This window comes from Aquarana catesbeiana, linkage group LG08, assembly GCF_042186555.1.
Source record: "Aquarana catesbeiana isolate 2022-GZ linkage group LG08, ASM4218655v1, whole genome shotgun sequence".
NCBI classification, from domain to species: Eukaryota; Metazoa; Chordata; class Amphibia; order Anura; family Ranidae; genus Aquarana; species Aquarana catesbeiana.
The window spans coordinates 305,681,204-305,703,879 of record NC_133331.1 but is presented as its reverse complement, the minus strand read 5'-3'; the positions used below and the strand labels follow the sequence as shown (position 1 = coordinate 305,703,879).

Sequence of the window (22,676 nt, the reverse complement as noted above, 5' to 3'; positions counted from 1 at the left end):
GAGGGTTCACACAGGAGAAAGTTCCTTGTCGTGTTCAGAGTGCGGGAAATCTTTCACTGAAAACAAAGAGCTTTTTAGACATCAGACAATTCACACAGGTAAATGTCTTTCTCTATGTTCAAAGTGCGGGAAATGTTTCACTTGCAAAGAAGTACTTTTTGAACACCAGAGAATTCACACCGGTGAACGTCCTTTCCGTTGTTCAGAGTGTGGCAAATGTTTCCTTAGAAAAGGACACCTTATTGAACACCAGAGAATTCACACGGGTGAGCGTCTTTTCCCTTGTTCAGAGTGCGGGAAATCTTTCATTACAAAGAGATCACTTTTTAAACACCAGAGAGTTCACACGGGTGAGTGTCCTTATTCATGTTCAGAGTGCGGGAAATCTTTCTCTCAGAAAGGAGACCTTGATCAACACCAGAGAGCTCACACAGGTGAGCGCCCTTATTCATGTTCAGAGTGCGGGAAATCTTTCACCAGAAAAGGATCACTTTTGAAACACCAGAGAGTCCACTCGGGGGAGCGTCCATATTCATGTTCAGAGTGCGGGAATTCTTTCAATAGGAAAGAACACCTTGTTAGACACCAGAAAGTTCACACGGGTGAGCATCTTCATGCATGTTCAGAGTGCGGGAAATGTTTCAGTGAGAAAGGACAACTCATTGTACACCGAAGACATCACACAGGCGAGCGTCCATTTTCATGCCCAGACTGTGAGAAATGTTTTATTCAGAAATCAGCCCTGGTTTCCCATCAAAGAACCCACACGGGTGAACGTCCTTATTCATGTTCAGAGTGCGGGAAATCTTTTCATGAAAGGACTAACCTACGTAGACATCAGAGAATTCACACGGGTGTGCGTCCATATTTATGTTCAGAGTGCGGGAAATGTTTCAATCGCAAAAAAGAACTTATTGTACACCAGAGATATCACACCGGTGAGCGTCCTTTCCCTTGTTTAGAGTGCGGGAAATGTTTCCCTAAAAAAAGTACACCTTACTGAACACCAGAGAATTCACACGGGTGAGCGTCCTTTCCGTTGTTCAGAGTGCGGGAAATCTTTCACCACAAAGGGATCACTTTTTAAACACCAGAGAATTCACACGGGTGAGTGTCCTTATTCATGTTCAGAGTGCGGGAAATCTTTCTCTCAGAAAAAAGACTGTGATGAACACCAGAGAATTCACACAGGTGAGCGCCCTTATTCGTGTACAGAGTGCGGGAAAACTTTCATCACAAAAAAAGCACTTTTTAAACACCAAAAACTTCACACAGGTGAGCGTCCATATTCGTGTTCAGAGTGCGGGAAATCTTTCACCCGTAAACCACACCTTGTAAGACATCAGAGAGTCCACACAGGTGAGCGTCCATTTTCATGTTCAGAGTGCGGGAAAAGTTTCATTCAGAAATCCACCCTAGTTTCCCATCAGAAAAGTCACAGGGATATACGTCCTCATTCATGTTCAGAGTGCGGGAAATCTTTCAAAGGAAAGAGAGAACTTTGTAGACATCAGAGAATTCACACAGGCGAGCGTCCTTATGCATGTTCAGAGTGCGGGAAATCTTTCACTCATAAAATAAACCTTGATCAACACCAGAGAATTCACACAGGAGAGCGCCCTTATTCGTGTTCAGAGTGCGGGAAATCTTTCACCACAAAAGGTTCACTTTTTAAACACCAAAGGCTTCACACGGGTGAGCGTCCGTATTCGTGTTCAGAGTGCGGGAAATCTTTCACTCGGAAAGGACACCTTGTTAAACACCAGAGAGTTCACACAGGTGAACGTCCGTATTCATCTTCACAGTGAGGGAAACCTTTCAAAGAAAAGAATGACCTTCGTAGATGTCAAAAAATTGACCAGTGAGAGTCCTTTTTTATGTTTAGAGTGTGGAAAATGTTTCAATCGCAAGAAACAACTTATTGAACAGAAACTTCACACCGTTGAGCGACCTTTCCCTTGTTGAGCATGTGCCAAAGGTTTCCTTGAAAAAAGAAAACATATTAGACACCAGAGAATACACACGTAGGAAAACCCTTATTCATGTTTAGTGTGGATGGTGGGAGGAGATCTGTCGGAGAATGTAGTGTGGATGGTGGAGGAGATCTGTCGGAGAATGTAGTGTGGATGGTGGAGGAGATCTGTCGGGGAATGTAGTGTGGATGGTGGAGGAGAGCTGTCGGAGAATGTAGTGTGGGAGGAGATCTGTCGGAGAATGTAGTGTGGATGGTGGAGGAGATCTGTCGGGGAATGTAGTGTGGATGGTGGAGGAGAGCTGTCGGAGAATGTAGTGTGGATGGTGGAGGAGATCTGTCGAAGAATGTAGTGTGGATGGTGGAGGAGATCTGTCGGAGAATGTAGAGTGGATGGTGGAGGAGATCTGTTGGAGAATGTAGTGTGGATGGTGGAGGAGATCTGTCGGAGAATGTAGTGTGGATGGTGGAGGAGAGCTGTCAGAGAATGTAGTGTGGATGGTGGGAGGAGAGCTGTCGGAGAATGTAGTGTGGATGGTGGAGATCTGTCGGAGAATGTAGTGTGGATGGTGGGAGGAGAGCTGTCGGAGAATGTAGTGTGGATGGTGGGAGGAGAGCTGTCGGAGAATGTAGTGTGGATGGTGGGAGGAGATCTGTCGGAGAATGTAGTGTGGATGGTGGGAGGAGAGCTGTCGGAGAATGTAGAGTGGATGGTGGAGGAGATCTGTTGGAGAATGTAGTGTGGATGGTGGAGGAGATCTGTCGGAGAATGTAGTGTGGATGGTGGAGGAGATCTGTCGGAGAATGTAGTGTGGATGGTGGAGGAGATCTGTCGGAGAATGTAGTGTGGATGGTGGAGAAATGTCGGAGAATGTAGTGTGGATGGTGGAGGAGAGCTGTCGGAGAATGTAGTGTGGATGGTGGAGGAGATCTGTCGGAGAATGTAGTGTGGATGGTGGAGAAATGTCGGAGAATGTAGTGTGGATGGTGGAGGAGAGCTGTCGGAGAATGTAGTTTGGATGGTGGAGGAGAGATGTCGGAGAATGTAGTGTGGATGGTGGGAGGAGATCTGTCGGAGAATGTAGTGTGGATGGTGGAGGAGATCTGTCGGAGAATGTAGTGTGGATGGTGGAGGAGATCTGTCGGAGAATGTATTGTGGATGGTGGAGGAGAGCTGTCGGAGAATGTAGTGTGGATGGTGGAGGAGAGCTGTCGGAGAATGTAGTGTGGATGGTGGAGGAGATCTGTCAGAGAATGTATTGTGGATGGTGGAGAACTGTCGGAGAATGTAGTGTGGATGGTGGAGGAGATCTGTCGGAGAATGTAGTGTGGATGGTGGAGGAGAGCTGTCGGAGATTGTAGTTGATGATGGAGGAGATCTGTCGGAGAATGTAGTGTGGATGGTGGAGAACTGTCGGAGAATGTAGTGTGGATGGTGGAGGAGATCTGTCGGAGAATGTAGTGTGGATAGTGGTGGAGAGCTGTCGGAGAATGTAGTGTGGATGGTGGAGGAGATCTGTCGGAGAATGTAGTGTGGATGGTGGAGGAGAGCTGTCGGAGAATGTAGTGTGGATGGTGGAGGAGAGCTGTCAGAGAATGTAGTGTGGATGGTGGAGGAGATCTGTCGGAGAATCTAGTGTGGATGGTGGGAGGAGATCTGTCGGAGAATGTATTGTGGATGGTGGAGAACTGTCGGAGAATGTAGTGTGGATGATGGAGGAGATCTGTCGGAGAATGTAGTGTGGATGGTGGAGGAGAACTGTCGGAGAATGTAGTGTGGATGGTGGAGGAGATCTGTCGGAGAATGTAGTGTGGATGGTGGAGGAGATCTGTCGGAGAATGTAGTGTGGATGGTGGAGGAGAGCTGTCGGAAAAGGGAAGTGTAGAAGGTGGAGGAGAGCTGTCGGAGAATGTAGTGTGGATGGTGGAGGAGATCTGTCGGAGAATGTAGTGTGGATGGTGGAGGTGAGCGGTCGGAAAAGGGAAGTGTAGAAGGTGGAGGAGAGCTGTCGGAGAATGTAGTGTGGATGGTGGAGGAGAGCTGTCAGAGAATGTAGTGTGGATGGTGGAGGAGATCTGTCTGAGAATGTAGTGTGGATGGTGGAGGAGATCTGTCGGAGAATGTAGTGTGGATGGTGGAGGAGAGCTGTCGGGGAATGTAGTGTGGATGGTGGTGGAGATCTGTCGGAGAATGTAGTGTGGATGGTGGAGGAGATCTGTCGGAGAATGTAGTGTGGATGGTGGAGGAGAGCTGTCGGAAAAGGGAAGTGTAGAAGGTGGAGGAGAACTGTCGGAGAATGTAGTGTGGATGGTGGGAGGACATCTGTCGGAGAATGTAGTGTGGATGGTGGAGGAGATCTGTCGGAGAATGTAGTGTGAATGGTGGAGGAGATCTGTCGGAGAATGTAGTGTGGATGGTGGAGGAGAGCTGTCGGAGAATGTAGTGTGGATGGTGGGAGGAGATCTGTCGGAGAATGTAGTGTGGATGGTGGAGGAGATCTGTCGGAGAATGTAGTGTGAATGGTGGAGGAGATCTGTCGGAGAATGTAGTGTGGATGGTGGGAGGAGATCTGTCGGAGAATGTAGTGTGTATGGTGGAGAAGAGCTGTCGGAGAATGTAGTGTGGATGGTGAAGGAGAGCTGTCGGAATATGTAGTGTGGATGGTGGAGGAGAGCTGTCGGAGAATGTAGTGTGGATGGTGGGAGGAGATCTGTCGGAGAATGTAGTGTGGATGGTGGAGGAGATCTGTCGGAATATGTAGTGTGGATGGTGGAGGAGAGCTGTCGGAGAATGTAGTGTGGATGGTGGGAGGAGATCTGTCGGAGAATGTAGTGTGGATGGTGGAGGAGATCTGTCGGAGAATGTAGTGTGGATGGTGGGAGGAGATCTGTCGGAGAATGTAGTGTGGATGGTGGGAGGAGATCTGTTGGAGAATGTAGTGTGGATGGTGGGAGGAGATCTGTTGGAGAATGTAATGTGGATGGTGGAGGAGAGCTGTCGGAGAATGTAGTGTGGATGGTGGAGGAGAGCTGTCGGAGAATGTAGTGTGGATGGTGGAGGAGATCTGTCGGAGAATGTAGTGTGGATGGTGGAGGAGAGCTGTCGGGGAATGTAGTGTGGATGGTGGAGGAGATCTGTCGGAGAATGTAGTGTGGATGGTGGAGGAGAGCTGTCGGAGAATGTAGTGTGGATGGTGGGAGGAGATCTGTCGGAGAATGTAGTGTGGATGGTGGAGGAGATCTGTCGGAGAATGTAGTGTGGATGGTGGAGGAGAGCTGTCGGGGAATGTAGTGTGGATGGTGGAGGAGATCTGTCGGAGAATGTAGTGTGGATGGAGGAGGAGATCTGTCGGAGAATGTAGTGTGGATGGTGGAGGTGAGCTGTCGGAAAAGGGAAGTGTAGAAGGTGGAGGAGAGCTGTCGGAGAATGTAGTGTGGATGGTGGGAGGAGATCTGTCGGAGAATGTAGTGTGGATGGTGGAGGAGATCTGTCGGAGAATGTAGTGTAGATGGTGGAGGAGATCTGTCGGAGAATGTAGTGTGGATGGTGGAGGAGATCTGTCGGAGAATGTAGTGTGGATGGTGGAGGAGAGCTGTCAGAGAATGTAGTGTGGATGGTGGGAGGAGATCTGTCGGAGAATGTAGTGTGAATGGTGGAGGAGATTTGTCGGAGAATGTAGTGTGGATGGTGGAGGAGATCTGTCGGAGAATGTAGTGTGGATGGAGGAGGAGATCTGTCGGAGAATGTAGTGTGGATGGTGGAGGAGAGCTGTCGGAGAATGTAGTGTGGATGGTGGAGGAGAGCTGTCAGAGAATGTAGTGTGGATGGTGGAGGAGAGCTGTCGGAGAATGTAGTGTGGATGGTGGGAGGAGATCTGTCGGAGAATGTAGTGTGAATGGTGGAGGAGATTTGTCGGAGAATGTAGTGTGGATGGTGGAGGAGATCTGTCGGAGAATGTAGTGTGGATGGAGGAGGAGAGCTGTCGGAGAATGTAGTGTGGATGGTGGAGGAGAGCTGTCGGAGAATGTAGTGTGGATGGTGGGAGGAGATCTGTCGGAGAATGTAGTGTGAATGGTGGAGGAGATTTGTCGGAGAATGTAGTGTGGATGGTGGAGGAGATCTGTCGGAGAATGTAGTGTGGATGGTGGAGGAGAGCTGTCGGAGAATGTAGTGTGGATGGTGGAGGAGAGCTGTCGGAGAATGTAGTGTGGATGGTGGAGGAGAGCTGTCAGAGAATGTAGTGTGGATGGTGGAGGAGAGCTGTCGGAGAATGTAGTGTGGATGGTGGGAGGAGAGCTGTCAGAGAATGTAGTGTGGATGGTGGGAGGAGATCTGTCGGAGAATGTAGTGTGGATGGTGGGAGGAGATCTGTCGGAGAATGTAGTGTGGATGGTGGAGGAGAGCTGTCGGAGAATGTAGTGTGGATGGTGGGAGGAGATCTGTCGGAGAATGTAGTGTGGATGGTGGAGAAGAGCTGTCAGAGAATGTAGTGTGGATGGTGGAGGAGAAATGTCGGAGAATGTAGTGTGGATGGTGGAGGAGAGCTGTCGGAGAATGTAGTGTGGATGGTGGGAGGAGATCTGTCGGAGAATGTAGTGTGGATGGTGGAGGAGATCTGTCGGAGAATGTATTGTGGATGGTGGAGGAGAGCTGTCGGAGAATGTAGTGTGGATGGTGGAGGAGAGCTGTCGGAGAATGTAGTGTGGATGGTGGAGGAGATCTGTCAGAGAATGTAGTGTGGATGGTGGGGAGGAGATCTGTCGGAGAATGTAGTGTGGATGGTGGAGGAGATCTGTCGGAGAATGTAGTGTGGATGGTGGGGAGGAGATCTGTCAGAGAATGTAGTGTGGATGGTGGAGGAGAACTGTCGGAGAATGTAGTGTGGATGGTGGAGGAGATCTGTCGGAGAATGTAGTGTGGATGGTGGAGGAGAGCTGTCGGAGATTGTAGTTGATGATGGAGGAGATCTGTTGGAGAATGTAGTGTGGATGGTGGAGATCTGTCGGAGAATGTAGTGTGGATGGTGGAGGAGATCTGTCGGAGAATGTAGTGTGGATAGTGGTTGAGAGCTGTCGGAGAATGTAGTGTGGATGGTGGAGGAGATCTGTCGGAGAATGTAGTGTGGATGGTGGAGGAGATCTGTCGGAGAATCTAGTGTGGATGGTGGGAGGAGATCTGTCGGAGAATGTAGTGTGGATGGTGGGAGGAGATCTGTCGGAGAATGTAGTGTGGATGGTGGAGGAGAGCTGTCAGAGAATGTAGTGTGGAGGAGAGATGTCGGAGAATGTAGTGTGGATGGTGGAGGAGATCTGTCGGAGAATGTAGTGTGGATGGTGTGGGAGAGCTGTCGGAGAATGTAGTGTGGATGGTGGAGGAGAGCTGTCGGAGAATGTAGTGTGGATGGTGGAGGAGAGCTGTCGGAGAATGTAGTGTGGATGGTGGAGGAGAGCTGTCGGAGAATGTAGTGTGGATGGTGGAGGAGAGCTGTCGGAGAATGTAGTGTGGATGTTGGGAGGAGATCTGTCGGAGAATGTAGTGTGGATGGTGGGAGGAGATCTGTCGGAGAATGTAGTGTGGATGGTGGAGGAGATCTGTCGGAGAATGTAGTGTGGATGGTGGAGGAGATCTGTCGGAGAATGTAGTGTGGATGGTGGGGAGGAGATCTGTCGGAGAATGTATTGTGGATGGTGGAGAACTGTCGGAGAATGTAGTGTGGATGATGGAGGAGATCTGTCGGAGAATGTAGTGTGGATGGTGGAGGAGAACTGTTGGAGAATGTAGTGTGGATGGTGGAGGAGATCTGTCGGAGAATGTAGTGTGGATGGTGGAGGAGATCTGTCGGAGAATGTAGTGTGGATGGTGGAGGAGAGCTGTCGGAGAATGTAGTGTGGATGGTGGAGGAGATCTGTCGGAGAATGTAGTGTGGATGGTGGAAGAGATCTGTCAGAGAATGTAGTGTGGATGGTGGAGGAGAGCTGTCGGAGAATGTAGTGTGGATGGTGGGAGGAGAGCTGTCGGAGAATGTAGTGTGGATGGTGGAGGAGAGCTGTCAGAGAATGTAGTGTGGATGGTGGAGGAGATCTGTCGGAGAATGTAGTGTGGATGGTGGAGGAGAGATGTCGTAGAATGTAGTGTGGATGGTGGAGGAGAGCTGTCGGAGAATGTAGTGTGGATGGTGGAGGAGATCTGTCGGAGAATGTAGTGTGGATGGTGGAGGAGAGCTGTCGGAGAATGTAGTGTGGATGGTGGAGGAGATCTGTCGGAGAATGTAGTGTGGATGGTGTAGGAGATCTGTCGGAGAATGTAGTGTGGATGGTGGAGGAGAGCTGTCGGAGAATGTAGTGTGGATGGTGGAGGAGAGCTGTCGGAGAATGTAGTGTGGATGGTGGAGGAGAGATGTTGGAGAATGTAGTGTGGATGGTGGAGGAGAGCTGTCGGAGAATGTAGTGTGGATGGTGGAGGAGATCTGTCGGAGAATGTAGTGTGGATGGTGGAGGAGAGCTGTCTGAGAATGTAGTGTGGATGGTGGAGGAGATCTGTCGGAGAATGTAGTGTGGATGGTGGAGGAGAGCTGTCGGAGCATGTAGTGTGGATGGTGGAGGAGAGCTGTCGGAGCATGTAGTGTGGATGGTGGAGGAGAGCTGTCTGAGAATGTAGTGTGGATGGTGGAGGAGATCTGTCGGAGAATGTAGTGTGGATGGTGGAGGAGATCTGTCGGAGAATGTAGTGTGGATGGTGGAGGAGAGTTGTCGGAGAATGTAGTTTGGATGGTGGGGGGAGAGATCTGTCGGAGAATGTAGTGTGGATGGTGGAGGAGAGATGTCGGAGAATGTAGTGTGGATGGAGGAGATCTGTCGGAGAATGTAGTGTGGATGGTGGAGGAGAACTGTCGGAGAATGTAGTGTGGATGGTGGAGGAGATCTGTCGGAGAATGTAGTGTGGATGGTGGGAGGAGATCTGTCGGAGAATGTAGTGTGAATGGTGGAGGAGAGCTGTCGGAGAATGTAGTGTAGATGGTGGAGGAGAGCTGTCGGAGAATGTAGTGTGGATGGTGGGAGGAGATCTGTCGGAGAATGTAGTGTGGATGGTGGAGGAGAGCTGTCGGAGAATGTAGTGTAGATGGTGGAGGAGAGCTGTCGGAGAATGTAGTGTGGATGGTGGAGGAGAGCTGTCGGAGAATGTAGTGTGGATGGTGGAGATCTGTCGGAGAATGTAGTGTGGATGGTGGAGGAGATCTGTCGGAGAATGTAGTGTGGATGGTGGAGGAGAGATGTCGGAGAATGTAGTGTGGATGGTGGAGGAGATCTGTCGGAGAATGTAGTGTGGATGGTGGAGAAATGTCAGAGAATGTAGTGTGGATGGTGGAGGAGATCTGTCGGAGAATGTAGTGTGGATGGTGGAGGAGAGCTGTCGGGGAATGTAGTGTGGATGGTGGAGGAGATCTGTCGGAGAATGTAGTGTGGATGGTGGAGGTGAGCTGTCGGAAAAGGGAAGTGTAGAAGGTGGAGGAGAGCTGTCGGAGAATGTAGAGTGGATGGTGGAGGAGAGCTGTCGGAGAATGTAGTGTGGATGGTGGAGGAGATCTGTCGGAGAATGTAGTGTGGATGGTGGAGGAGATCTGTCGGAGAATGTAGTGTGAATGGTGGAGGAGATCTGTCGGAGAATGTAGTGTGGATGGTGGGAGGAGATCTGTCGGAGAATGTAGTGTGGATGGTGGAGGAGAGCTGTCGGAGAATGTGGTGTGGATGGTGGAGGAGAGCTGTCGGAGAATGTAGTGTGGATGGTGGAGGAGAGCTGTCGGAGAATGTAGTGTGGATGGTGGAGGAGAGCTGTCGGAGAATGTAGTGAGGATGGTGGAGGAGATCTGTCGGAGAATGTAGTGTGGATGGTGGGAGGAGATCTGTCGGAGAATGTAGTGTGGATGGTGGAGGAGATCTGTCGGAGAATGTAGTGTGGATGGTGGAGGAGATCTGTCGGAGAATGTATTGTGGATGGTGGAGAACTGTCGGAGAATGTAGTGTGGATGATGGAGGAGATCTGTCGGAGAATGTAGTGTGGATGGTGGAGGAGAACTGTTGGAGAATGTAGTGTGGATGGTGGAGGAGATCTGTCGGAGAATGTAGTGTGGATGGTGGAGGAGATCTGTCGGAGAATGTAGTGTGGATGGTGGAGGAGAGCTGTCGGAGAATGTAGTGTGGATGGTGAAAGGAGATCTGTCGGAGAATGTAGTGTGGATGGTGGAAGAGATCTGTCAGAGAATGTAGTGTGGATGGTGGAGGAGAGCTGTCGGAGAATGTAGTGTGGATGGTGGGAGGTGAGCTGTCGGAGAATGTAGTGTGGATGGTGGAGGAGAGCTGTCAGAGAATGTAGTGTGGATGGTGGAGGAGATCTGTCGGAGAATGTAGTGTGGATGGTGGAGGAGAGATGTCGTAGAATGTAGTGTGGATGGTGGAGGAGAGCTGTCGGAGAATGTAGTGTGGATGGTGGAGGAGATCTGTCGGAGAATGTAGTGTGGATGGTGGAGGAGATCTGTCGGAGAATGTAGTGTGGATGGTGGAGGAGAGCTGTCGGAGAATGTAGTGTGGATGGTGGAGGAGATCTGTCGGAGAATGTAGTGTGGATGGTGTAGGAGATCTGTCGGAGAATGTAGTGTGGATGGTGGAGGAGAGCTGTTGGAGAATGTAGTGTGGATGGTGGAGGAGAGCTGTCGGAGAATGTAGTGTGGATGGTGGAGGAGAGATGTCAGAGAATGTAGTGTGGATGGTGGAGGAGAGATGTTGGAGAATGTAGTGTGGATGGTGGAGGAGATCTGTCGGAGAATGTAGTGTGGATGGTGGAGGAGAGCTGTCTGAGAATGTAGTGTGGATGGTGGAGGAGATCTGTCGGAGAATGTAGTGTGGATGGTGGAGGAGAGCTGTCGGAGCATGTAGTGTGGATGGTGGAGGAGAGCTGTCTGAGAATGTAGTGTGGATGGTGGAGGAGATCTGTCGGAGAATGTAGTGTGGATGGTGGAGGAGATCTGTCGGAGAATGTAGTGTGGATGGTGGAGGAGAGTTGTCGGAGAATGTAGTTTGGATGGTGGGGGGAGAGATCTGTCGGAGAATGTAGTGTGGATGGTGGGAGGAGAGCTGTCGGAGAATGTAGTGTGGATGGTGGAGGAGAGATGTCAGAGAATGTAGTGTGGATGGTGGAGGAGATCTGTCGGAGAATGTAGTGTGGATGGAGGAGATCTGTCGGAGAATGTAGTGTGGATGGTGGAGGAGAACTGTCGGAGAATGTAGTGTGGATGGTGGAGGAGATCTGTCGGAGAATGTAGTGTGGATGGTGGAGGAGATCTGTCGGAGAATGTAGTGTGAATGGTGGAGGAGAGCTGTCGGAGAATGTAGTGTAGATGGTGGAGGAGAGCTGTCGGGGGAATGTAGTGTGGATGGTGGAGGAGAGATGTCGGAGAATGTAGTGTGGATGGTGGGAGGAGATCTGTCGGAGAATGTAGTGTGGATGGTGGAGGAGAGCTGTCGGAGAATGTAGTGTAGATGGTGGAGGAGAGCTGTCGGAGAATGTAGTGTGGATGGTGGAGATCTGTCGGAGAATGTAGTGTGGATGGTGGAGGAGATCTGTCGGAGAATGTAGTGTGGATGGTGGAGGAGAGATGTCGGAGAATGTAGTGTGGATGGTGGAGGAGATCTGTCGGAGAATGTAGTGTGGATGGTGGAGAAATGTCAGAGAATGTAGTGTGGATGGTGGAGGAGAGCTGTCGGAGAATGTAGTGTGGATGGTGGAGGAGATCTGTCGGAGAATGTAGTGTGGATGGTGGAGGAGATCTGTCGGAGAATGTAGTGTGGATGGTGGAGGAGATCTGTCGGAGAATGTAGTGTGGATGGTGGAGAAATGTCAGAGAATGTAGTGTGGATGGTGGAGGAGAGCTGTCGGAGAATGTAGTGTGGATGGTGGAGGAGAGCTGTCGGAGAATGTAGTGTGGATGGTGGAGGAGAGCTGTCGGGGAATGTAGTGTGGATGGTGGAGGAGATCTGTCGGAGAATGTAGTGTGGATGGTGGAGGTGAGCTGTCGGAAAAGGGAAGTGTAGAAGGTGGAGGAGAGCTGTCGGAGAATGTAGTGTGGATGGTGGAGGAGAGCTGTCGGAGAATGTAGTGTGGATGGTGGAGGAGATCTGTCGGAGAATGTAGTGTGGATGGTGGAGGAGATCTGTCGGAGAATGTAGTGTGAATGGTGGAGGAGATCTGTCGGAGAATGTAGTGTGGATGGTGGGAGGAGATCTGTCGGAGAATGTAGTGTGGATGGTGGAGGAGATCTGTCGGAGAATGTAGTGTGAATGGTGGAGGAGATCTGTCGGAGAATGTAGTGTGGATGGTGGAGGAGATCTGTCGGAGAATGTAGTGTGGATGGTGGAGGAGATCTGTCGGAGAATGTAGTGTGGATGGTGGAGAAATGTCGGAGAATGTAGTGTGGATGGTGGAGGAGAGCTGTCGGAGAATGTAGTGTGGATGGTGGGAGGAGATCTGTCGGAGAATGTAGTGTGGATGGTGGAGGAGAGCTGTCGGAGAATGTAGTGTGGATGGTGGGAGGAGATCTGTCGGAGAATGTATTGTGGATGGTGGAGGAGAGCTGTCGGAGAATGTAGTGTGGATGGTTGAGGAGAGCTGTCGGAGAATGTAGTGTGAATGGTGGAGGAGAGCTGTCGGAGAATGTAGTGTGGATGGTGGGAGGAGAGCTGTCGGAGAATGTAGTGAGGATGGTGGAGGAGATCTGTCGGAGAATGTAGTGTGGATGGTGGGAGGAGATCTGTCGGAGAATGTAGTGTGGATGGTGGAGGAGATCTGTCGGAGAATGTAGTGTGGATGGTGGAGGAGATCTGTCAGAGAATGTAGTGTGGATGGTGGAGGAGATCTGTCGGAGAATGTAGTGTGAATGGTGGAGGAGAGCTGTCGGAGAATGTAGTGTAGATGGTGGAGGAGAGCTGTCGGGGGAATGTAGTGTGGATGGTGGAGGAGAGATGTCGGAGAATGTAGTGTGGATGGTGGGAGGAGATCTGTCGGAGAATGTAGTGTGGATGGTGGAGATCTGTCGGAGAATGTAGTGTGGATGGTGGAGGAGATCTGTCGGAGAATGTAGTGTGGATGGTGGAGGAGAGATGTCGGAGAATGTAGTGTGGATGGTGGAGGAGATCTGTCAGAGAATGTAGTGTGGATGGTGGAGGAGAGCTGTCGGAGAATGTAGTGTGGATGGTGGGAGGAGAGCTGTCGGAGAATGTAGTGTGGATGGTGGAGGAGAGCTGTCAGAGAATGTAGTGTGGATGGTGGAGGAGATCTGTCGGAGAATGTAGTGTGGATGGTGGAGGAGAGATGTCGTAGAATGTAGTGTGGATGGTGGAGGAGAGCTGTCGGAGAATGTAGTGTGGATGGTGGAGGAGATCTGTCGGAGAATGTAGTGTGGATGGTGGAGGAGAGCTGTCGGAGAATGTAGTGTGGATGGTGGAGGAGATCTGTCGGAGAATGTAGTGTGGATGGTGTAGGAGATCTGTCGGAGAATGTAGTGTGGATGGTGGAGGAGAGCTGTCGGAGAATGTAGTGTGGATGGTGGAGGAGAGCTGTCGGAGAATGTAGTGTGGATGGTGGAGGAGAGATGTCAGAGAATGTAGTGTGGATGGTGGAGGAGAGATGTTGGAGAATGTAGTGTGGATGGTGGAGGAGATCTGTCGGAGAATGTAGTGTGGATGGTGGAGGAGAGCTGTCTGAGAATGTAGTGTGGATGGTGGAGGAGATCTGTCGGAGAATGTAGTGTGGATGGTGGAGGAGAGCTGTCGGAGCATGTAGTGTGGATGGTGGAGGAGAGCTGTCTGAGAATGTAGTGTGGATGGTGGAGGAGATCTGTCGGAGAATGTAGTGTGGATGGTGGAGGAGATCTGTCGGAGAATGTAGTGTGGATGGTGGAGGAGAGTTGTCGGAGAATGTAGTTTGGATGGTGGGGGGAGAGATCTGTCGGAGAATGTAGTGTGGATGGTGGGAGGAGAGCTGTCGGAGAATGTAGTGTGGATGGTGGAGGAGAGATGTCAGAGAATGTAGTGTGGATGGTGGAGGAGATCTGTCGGAGAATGTAGTGTGGATGGAGGAGATCTGTCGGAGAATGTAGTGTGGATGGTGGAGGAGAACTGTCGGAGAATGTAGTGTGGATGGTGGAGGAGATCTGTCGGAGAATGTAGTGTGGATGGTGGAGGAGATCTGTCGGAGAATGTAGTGTGAATGGTGGAGGAGAGCTGTCGGAGAATGTAGTGTAGATGGTGGAGGAGAGCTGTCGGGGGAATGTAGTGTGGATGGTGGAGGAGAGATGTCGGAGAATGTAGTGTGGATGGTGGGAGGAGATCTGTCGGAGAATGTAGTGTGGATGGTGGAGATCTGTCGGAGAATGTAGTGTGGATGGTGGAGGAGATCTGTCGGAGAATGTAGTGTGGATGGTGGAGGAGAGATGTCGGAGAATGTAGTGTGGATGGTGGAGGAGATCTGTCAGAGAATGTAGTGTGGATGGTGGAGGAGAGCTGTCGGAGAATGTAGTGTGGATGGTGGGAGGAGAGCTGTCGGAGAATGTAGTGTGGATGGTGGAGGAGAGCTGTCAGAGAATGTAGTGTGGATGGTGGAGGAGATCTGTCGGAGAATGTAGTGTGGATGGTGGAGGAGAGATGTCGTAGAATGTAGTGTGGATGGTGGAGGAGAGCTGTCGGAGAATGTAGTGTGGATGGTGGAGGAGATCTGTCGGAGAATGTAGTGTGGATGGTGGAGGAGAGCTGTCGGAGAATGTAGTGTGGATGGTGGAGGAGATCTGTCGGAGAATGTAGTGTGGATGGTGTAGGAGATCTGTCGGAGAATGTAGTGTGGATGGTGGAGGAGAGCTGTCGGAGAATGTAGTGTGGATGGTGGAGGAGAGCTGTCGGAGAATGTAGTGTGGATGGTGGAGGAGAGATGTCAGAGAATGTAGTGTGGATGGTGGAGGAGAGATGTTGGAGAATGTAGTGTGGATGGTGGAGGAGATCTGTCGGAGAATGTAGTGTGGATGGTGGAGGAGAGCTGTCTGAGAATGTAGTGTGGATGGTGGAGGAGATCTGTCGGAGAATGTAGTGTGGATGGTGGAGGAGAGCTGTCGGAGCATGTAGTGTGGATGGTGGAGGAGAGCTGTCTGAGAATGTAGTGTGGATGGTGGAGGAGATCTGTCGGAGAATGTAGTGTGGATGGTGGAGGAGATCTGTCGGAGAATGTAGTGTGGATGGTGGAGGAGAGTTGTCGGAGAATGTAGTTTGGATGGTGGGGGGAGAGATCTGTCGGAGAATGTAGTGTGGATGGTGGGAGGAGAGCTGTCGGAGAATGTAGTGTGGATGGTGGAGGAGAGATGTCAGAGAATGTAGTGTGGATGGTGGAGGAGATCTGTCGGAGAATGTAGTGTGGATGGAGGAGATCTGTCGGAGAATGTAGTGTGGATGGTGGAGGAGATCTGTCGGAGAATGTAGTGTGGATGGTGGAGGAGATCTGTCGGAGAATGTAGTGTGAATGGTGGAGGAGAGCTGTCGGAGAATGTAGTGTAGATGGTGGAGGAGAGCTGTCGGGGGAATGTAGTGTGGATGGTGGAGGAGAGATGTCGGAGAATGTAGTGTGGATGGTGGGAGGAGATCTGTCGGAGAATGTAGTGTGGATGGTGGAGGAGAGCTGTCGGAGAATGTAGTGTAGATGGTGGAGGAGAGCTGTCGGAGAATGTAGTGTGGATGGTGGAGATCTGTCGGAGAATGTAGTGTGGATGGTGGAGGAGATCTGTCGGAGAATGTAGTGTGGATGGTGGAGGAGAGATGTCGGAGAATGTAGTGTGGATGGTGGAGGAGATCTGTCGGAGAATGTAGTGTGGATGGTGGAGAAATGTCAGAGAATGTAGTGTGGATGGTGGAGGAGAGCTGTCGGAGAATGTAGTGTGGATGGTGGAGGAGATCTGTCGGAGAATGTAGTGTGGATGGTGGAGGAGATCTGTCGGAGAATGTAGTGTGGATGGTGGAGAAATGTCAGAGAATGTAGTGTGGATGGTGGAGGAGAGCTGTCGGAGAATGTAGTGTGGATGGTGGAGGAGAGCTGTCGGAGAATGTAGTGTGGATGGTGGAGGAGAGCTGTCGGGGAATGTAGTGTGGATGGTGGAGGAGATCTGTCGGAGAATGTAGTGTGGATGGTGGAGGTGAGCTGTCGGAAAAGGGAAGTGTAGAAGGTGGAGGAGAGCTGTCGGAGAATGTAGTGTGGATGGTGGAGGAGAGCTGTCGGAGAATGTAGTGTGGATGGTGGAGGAGATCTGTCGGAGAATGTAGTGTGGATGGTGGAGGAGATCTGTCGGAGAATGTAGTGTGAATGGTGGAGGAGATCTGTCGGAGAATGTAGTGTGGATGGTGGGAGGAGATCTGTCGGAGAATGTAGTGTGGATGGTGGAGGAGATCTGTCGGAGAATGTAGTGTGAATGGTGGAGGAGATCTGTCGGAGAATGTAGTGTGGATGGTGGAGGAGATCTGTCGGAGAATGTAGTGTGGATGGTGGAGGAGATCTGTCGGAGAATGTAGTGTGGATGGTGGAGAAATGTCGGAGAATGTAGTGTGGATGGTGGAGGAGAGCTGTCGGAGAATGTAGTGTGGATGGTGGGAGGAGATCTGTCGGAGAATGTAGTGTGGATGGTGGAGGAGAGCTGTCGGAGAATGTAGTGTGGATGGTGGGAGGAGATCTGTCGGAGAATGTATTGTGGATGGTGGAGGAGAGCTGTCGGAGAATGTAGTGTGGATGGTTGAGGAGAGCTGTCGGAGAATGTAGTGTGAATGGTGGAGGAGAGCTGTCGGAGAATGTAGTGTGGATGGTGGGAGGAGAGCTGTCGGAGAATGTAGTGTGGATGGTGGGGGGAGAGCTGTCGGAGAATGTAGTGTGGATGGTGGGGGGAGAGCTGTCGGAGAATGTAGTGTGGATGGTGGATGAGAGCTGTCGGAGAATGTAGTGTGGATGGTGGAGGAGATCTGTCGGAGAATGTATTGTGGATGGTGGAGGAGATCTGTCGGAGAATGTATTGTGGATGGTGGAGGAGAGCTGTCGGAGAATGTAGTGTGGATGGTTGAGGAGAGCTGTCGGAGAATGTAGTGTGGATGGTGGAGGAGATCTGTAAGAGAATGTAGTGTGGATGGTGGAGGAGATCTGTCGGAGAATGTATTGTGGATGGTGGAGGAGAGCTGTCGGAGAATGTAGTGTGGATGGTTGAGGAGAGCTGTCGGAGAATGTAGTGTGAATGGTGGAGGAGAGCTGTCGGAGAATGTAGTGTGGATGGTGGGAGGAGAGCTGTCGGAGAATGTAGTGTGGATGGTGGGAGGAGAGCTGTCGGAGAATGTAGTGTGGATGGTGGGGGGAGAGCTGTCGGAGAATGTAGTGTGGATGGTGGGAGGAGAGCTGTCGGAGAATGTAGTGTGGATGGTGGATGAGAGCTGTCGGAGAATGTAGTGTGGATGGTGGAGGAGATCTGTAAGAGAATGTAGTGTGGATGGTGGAGGAGATCTGTCAGAGAATGTAGTGTGGATGGTGGATGAGAGCTGTCGGAGAATGTAGTGTGGATGGTGGAGGAGATCTGTAAGAGAATGTAGTGTGGATGGTGGAGGAGATCTGTAAGAGAATGCAGTGTGGATGGTGGAGGAGATCTGTCAGAGAATGTAGTGTGGATGGTGGATGAGATCTGTCAGAGAATGTAGTGTGGATGGTGGAGGAGATCTGTAAGAGAATGTAGTGTGGATGGTGGAGATCTGTCGGAGAATGTAGTGTGGATGGTGGAGGAGATCTGTCGGAGAATGTAGTGTGGATGGTGGGGAGGAGATCTGTCGGAGAATGTAGTGTGGATGGTGGAGGAGATCTGTCGGAGAATGTAGTGTGGATGGTGGAGAAGAACTGTCGGAGAATGTAGTGTGGATGGTGGAGGAGATCTGTCGGAGAATGTAGTGTGGATGGTGGGAGGAGATCTGTCGGAGAATGTAGTGTGGATGGTGGAGGAGATCTGTCGGAGAATGTAGTGTGGATGGTGGAGGAGATCTGTCGGAGAATGTAGTGTGGATGGTGGAGGAGAGCTGTCGGAGAATGTAGTGTGGATGATGGAGGAGATCTGTCGGAGAATGTAGTGTGGATGGTGGAGGAGAACTGTCGGAGAATGTAGTGTGGATGATGGAGGAGATCTGTCGGAGAATGTAGTGTGGATGGTGGAGGAGAACTGTCGGAGAATGTAGTGTGGATGGTGGAGGAGATCTGTCGGAGAATGTAGTGTGGATGGTGGAGGAGATCTGTCGGAGAATGTAGTGTGGATGGTGGAGGAGAGCTGTCGGAGAATGTAGTGTGGATGGTGAAAGGAGATCTGTCGGAGAATGTAGTGTGGATGGTGGAAGAGATCTGTCGGGGGAATGTAGTGTGGATGGTGGAGGAGAGCTGTCGGAGAATGTCGTGTGGATGGTGGAGGAGATCTGTCGGAGAATGTCGTGTGGATGGTGGAGGAGAGCTGTCGGAGAATGTAGTGTGGATGGTGGGAGGAGATCTGTCGGAGAATGTAGTGTGGATGGTGAAAGGAGATCTGTCGGAGAATGTAGTGTGGATTGTGGAGGAGAGCTGTCGGAGAATGTAGTGTGGATGGTGGAGGAGAGCTGTCGGAGAATGTAGTGTGGATGGTGGAAGAGATCTGTCGGAGAATGTAGTGTGGATGGTGGGAGGAGATCTGTCGGAGAATGTAGTGTGGATGGTGGAGGAGATCTGTCGGAGAATGTAGTGTGGATGGTGGAGGAGAGCTGTCGGAGAATGTAGTGTAGATGGTGGAGGAGATCTGTCAGAGAATGTAGTGTGGATGGTGGAGGAGATCTGTCAGAGAATGTAGTGTGGATGGTGGAGGAGATCTGTCGGAGAATGTAGTGTGGATGGTGGAGGAGATCTGTCGGAGAATGTAGTGTGGATGGTGGAGGAGATCTGTCGGAGAATGTAGTGTGGATGGTGGGAGGAGATCTGTCGGAGAATGTAGTGTGGATGGTGGAGGAGAGCTGTCGGAGAATGTAGTGTGGATGGTGGAGGAGAGCTGTCGGAGAATGTAGTGTAGATGGTGGAGGAGAGCTGTCGGAGAATGTAGTGTGGATGGTGGAGGAGAGATGTCGGAGAATGTAGTGTGGATGGTGGGAGGAGAGATGTCGGAGAATGTAGTGTGGATGGTGGAGGAGATCTGTCGGAGAATGTAATGAGGATGGTGGAGGAGATCTGTCGGAGAATGTAATGAGGATGGTGGAGGAGAGATGTCAGGGAATGTAGTGTGCACATGTGTTCCGTTCATCCTTTTGCAGTCAGTCTTTGTTTCAGTTAGGATGCAGTGGGGGCAAGGACAGAGCCGTTGATTTCAATTTGCATGGCCCTCAGCGCATATTGTCTGCATTCAGGGATCCAGACCCACATGACTGTCAAATTGGGAGCAGCATCTGTGTCCATGCCTCCAATGTGTCCAAAGTTATATAAATGAGACTGAAGGTATGGGCATACAGGTAAAAGCTGTACATCCCCATGTGCGCAAACAGAATCTTAGCATCAAAGCATACCCTTATGTACGCCCATGGAAAGGAGGCCATATATTTAAACAATCACTACTTTTGAGTTCGTTTTTCATTCTTTCGTTTCTTCCAGGATTGTAAATATTAAAATGCTATCAAACTGTTGTTTTTTCATTTTTTTCTTTAACTAAAATAAAATCTGTGTGATAATAAAGAAATGGGTCCATTGTGTATTAATAATATTATTCCTATAATTCTATGAAAAAGAAAAATAGAAAATAAAATGGAGGTCAGTTGCCCCGGTCATTGCAGTTTCACATACTGTACATATTACGTCCCCAAAACAGTTCTGTACATGATCTGTACTTGTCGCGCTACCCCCACAGGGGCTGCTGGTGTTAACTGGTTCTTCTTTTTTCGTACAGATGCTGCCAGTCACCAAAGCACCAGTTCATTCACACCAGCTCCAATAACACAGTCTACGGGATGACTTATTTTAACAGGAGACGGGTTTGGGCATGGGATTCTCGAAAAACGATTAGTACTTAGCACTTAGAGGACATACTTCTCCATAAACATTTGTGGGTGTTGAAAAGTTTAATGCCCCGCAGCTGGAGACCATGAGGCAGGTTTCTGAGCAGTGCAAGTCCTCACAGCTGGGGGCCTTAAGCCAAGTCTCTGAGCAGTCTAAGATCTCATAGCTGGGAACCACGAGGCAGGTTTTTGAGCAATGTAGGACCTCACAGCTGGGGACCATGAGACAAGTCTCTGAGCAGTCTAAGACCTCGTAGCTGGGGACCATGAGACAGGTTTCTGAGCAGTCTAAAACCCCACCACTGGGGGCCATGAGGCAAGTCTCTGAGCAGTCTAGGACCTCACAACTGAAGACCATGAGGCAAGTCCTTTTGGCATCTGGTTGACTTAAGACAATGCAAAACTTCTGGTATCCAGTGCAATCTCTACAACACAAGTCACCAGGACAACTTCCACCTTTCAGCTTCCTCCGGACACAGTCTAGCGAGTGAGACAGTCATGATCCCTTGTGGTGAAGTCCTGCAATTATCTTCTAACAAGGTCCATTCAGGTCCTTAGCCCCGACACCGCTGATGCCTCTAGAAAAGCTGCATTGTCCATGGACTGGCTTAGGGCTGAAGTCCCTCCAGGCTTTGGAACCCTCCTATTGAGAGAGAACCCAGTTCTCAAGGGCTTCAGATTATTTATCCCCTGGACACTCCTTTTCAGGATTGGCTGGAGAGTTATAGGTATTGAGCCTGGTTATTTAAATAGTTTTTCCCTAAGCTCTAGAGGCAGGGGAGTTTCATGAATAAGGTTTCTCCTGGTTCTTCATCCTGTCTTAGGCCTTCTGTCTCAAGAGGGATGTTTCCTTCTGCAGGAAGCATGCCCATGTCTACAACCTGCCAGCATCCCTTTGGTCTGGAACTGCACATATAGTCTCAGTCCCGCTGTTGTACACAAAAAACTCTTGCATTAGAGACGATAAACGTCTTGCTAGACCATCCCAATCTATTTTAGCTTTACTTCAAATAAATTTTCTCTGCAGTACCAACTTATCCAACAGAAGAGACACAGAAGTATCCGGTGGATGAACAGGAAACACATTTTCTTTTTAGAATACTTCCAGACCATGGGCTATTACCTGGGAACTGTAATGTTGAAGTGTGTCCAGTAAAGTTGTTAACTGTTCAAACATCTGGTCTGAAGTTACCACAAAGGGGTGCATGGTGGTACATGGCTTATAGCAAAGAACAGGGTCTGTTATGCACACATAGGGTGAAGTGGAGAACATGCTATTGCTAAGAACAAGTGAAAAGGGAATGATATGGCAGCCAGACAGCGGGAGAACAGTTTAGGCAAGAGCAGACCCAGAAGAAGGGGTGAGAAGTAGAGGAAGCCGCCCAGGGCACAACAATGGGGTGGCACCCCTCACTGAACCAAGCTTTAGACCAGTGGCTAGTATCTAGTGGACCACAGCTTCATGTCTTCTCTGACAGGTACTGTCTCTGTGCTCCAACATGCCCACTCTCCACCCCATCCACCTTCAACTGACACAAAAGCACACCATGCATGTGCAATCACCTTCTAGTTGCTAGAAAGCAAACAATTGACCACACATATGCAGTAAACACTCAATGCCAACTATGAGAAGTCAGAGCAAGGAGGCAGAGAGTGGGCACAGGGCAGCACATCTATTTTATACCATGCAAAAGGAGCAGAGAAGTGTTGCCTTCTTGCCCTGGGCGCTTGCCGAACCTGCACTGGTACTGGGCAAGGGTGACGAGTCCTCTGCATAGTTAATGGAGCTGTGCACTGTTTCCCTCCTGAGTGGTTGGTGCCCAGGACCAAATCTGCTTGATGGAGACCTCAGGGACCTAGCCGTAAGTATGGAAGAGTTAAACAATTGAAGTTGAACATGCTGGATGTTCGTGCTGTTATGTGTCAGAACCTGCAACTGCATCACTGAGATTTAGGTGATAGGAGGTCTGGACTGGTGGAACTGGATACATGGTCAGTGGTGTCCCCTTCAAAATGTCACATTAAAAGGGACAATGTGTACTGCATCATGGGGCCAAGTGGTTCACAGTACAGAGCGTCAAGTGGTATACAGCTCACTTCTAATTCGGGGCGCTGTCCTAATGTTGAATTCACATGTACGTGGCTCTGCCTTGTCCCGGGCACATACAGGAGGACGAGGAAAGAGGAGGCCCTGCCCACAAGCACATGCTTAATACTCCATGCAGGAATACTCTTGCCCACCAGGGCGGCGCTATAGTTGTCCTAGGTAACCTCTAGCACACTGAGATCTATGGAGGTTTCCAGAGACACCTTTGCTTAAAAATACACTGTTGCTAGTAGAGATAACACATCTTGCTCTGTAGTCACCCCTACCACATCTACGTAACTCAGCATTTGGTTTATATGACACCGGTGCGTGCACAGAGATAGTAAACATCACATTGTTAATTCTGCCTCCCCCCCACCCCACTATACAGCACGAGGCATAGAGGTAAGTCTATCTCTACATAGACCACAGTGGGTCCCCCAACTGGTTTTCCCCCATGTCACCACAGACAGTCTTACTGTCAATCTCTTTATTCCCTGTCTTGTGGTCCCA

At 50.2% G+C, this 22,676-nt stretch overlaps 1 protein-coding gene across 1 annotated transcript in view; it reads left to right on the top strand.

The window, feature by feature from the left end:
* LOC141105182 (uncharacterized) overlaps window positions 1-19,707 on the top strand; it is a 50,349-nt gene extending 30,642 nt beyond the window's left edge. The window contains 2 exon segments of the mRNA XM_073595073.1: window positions 170-991; window positions 993-19,707. Of these exon segments, the coding sequence (XP_073451174.1) occupies window positions 170-991; window positions 993-1,808 (1,638 nt within the window). The 3' untranslated portion in view covers window positions 1,809-19,707.
* The last annotated feature ends 2,969 nt before the right edge of the window (window positions 19,708-22,676 follow it).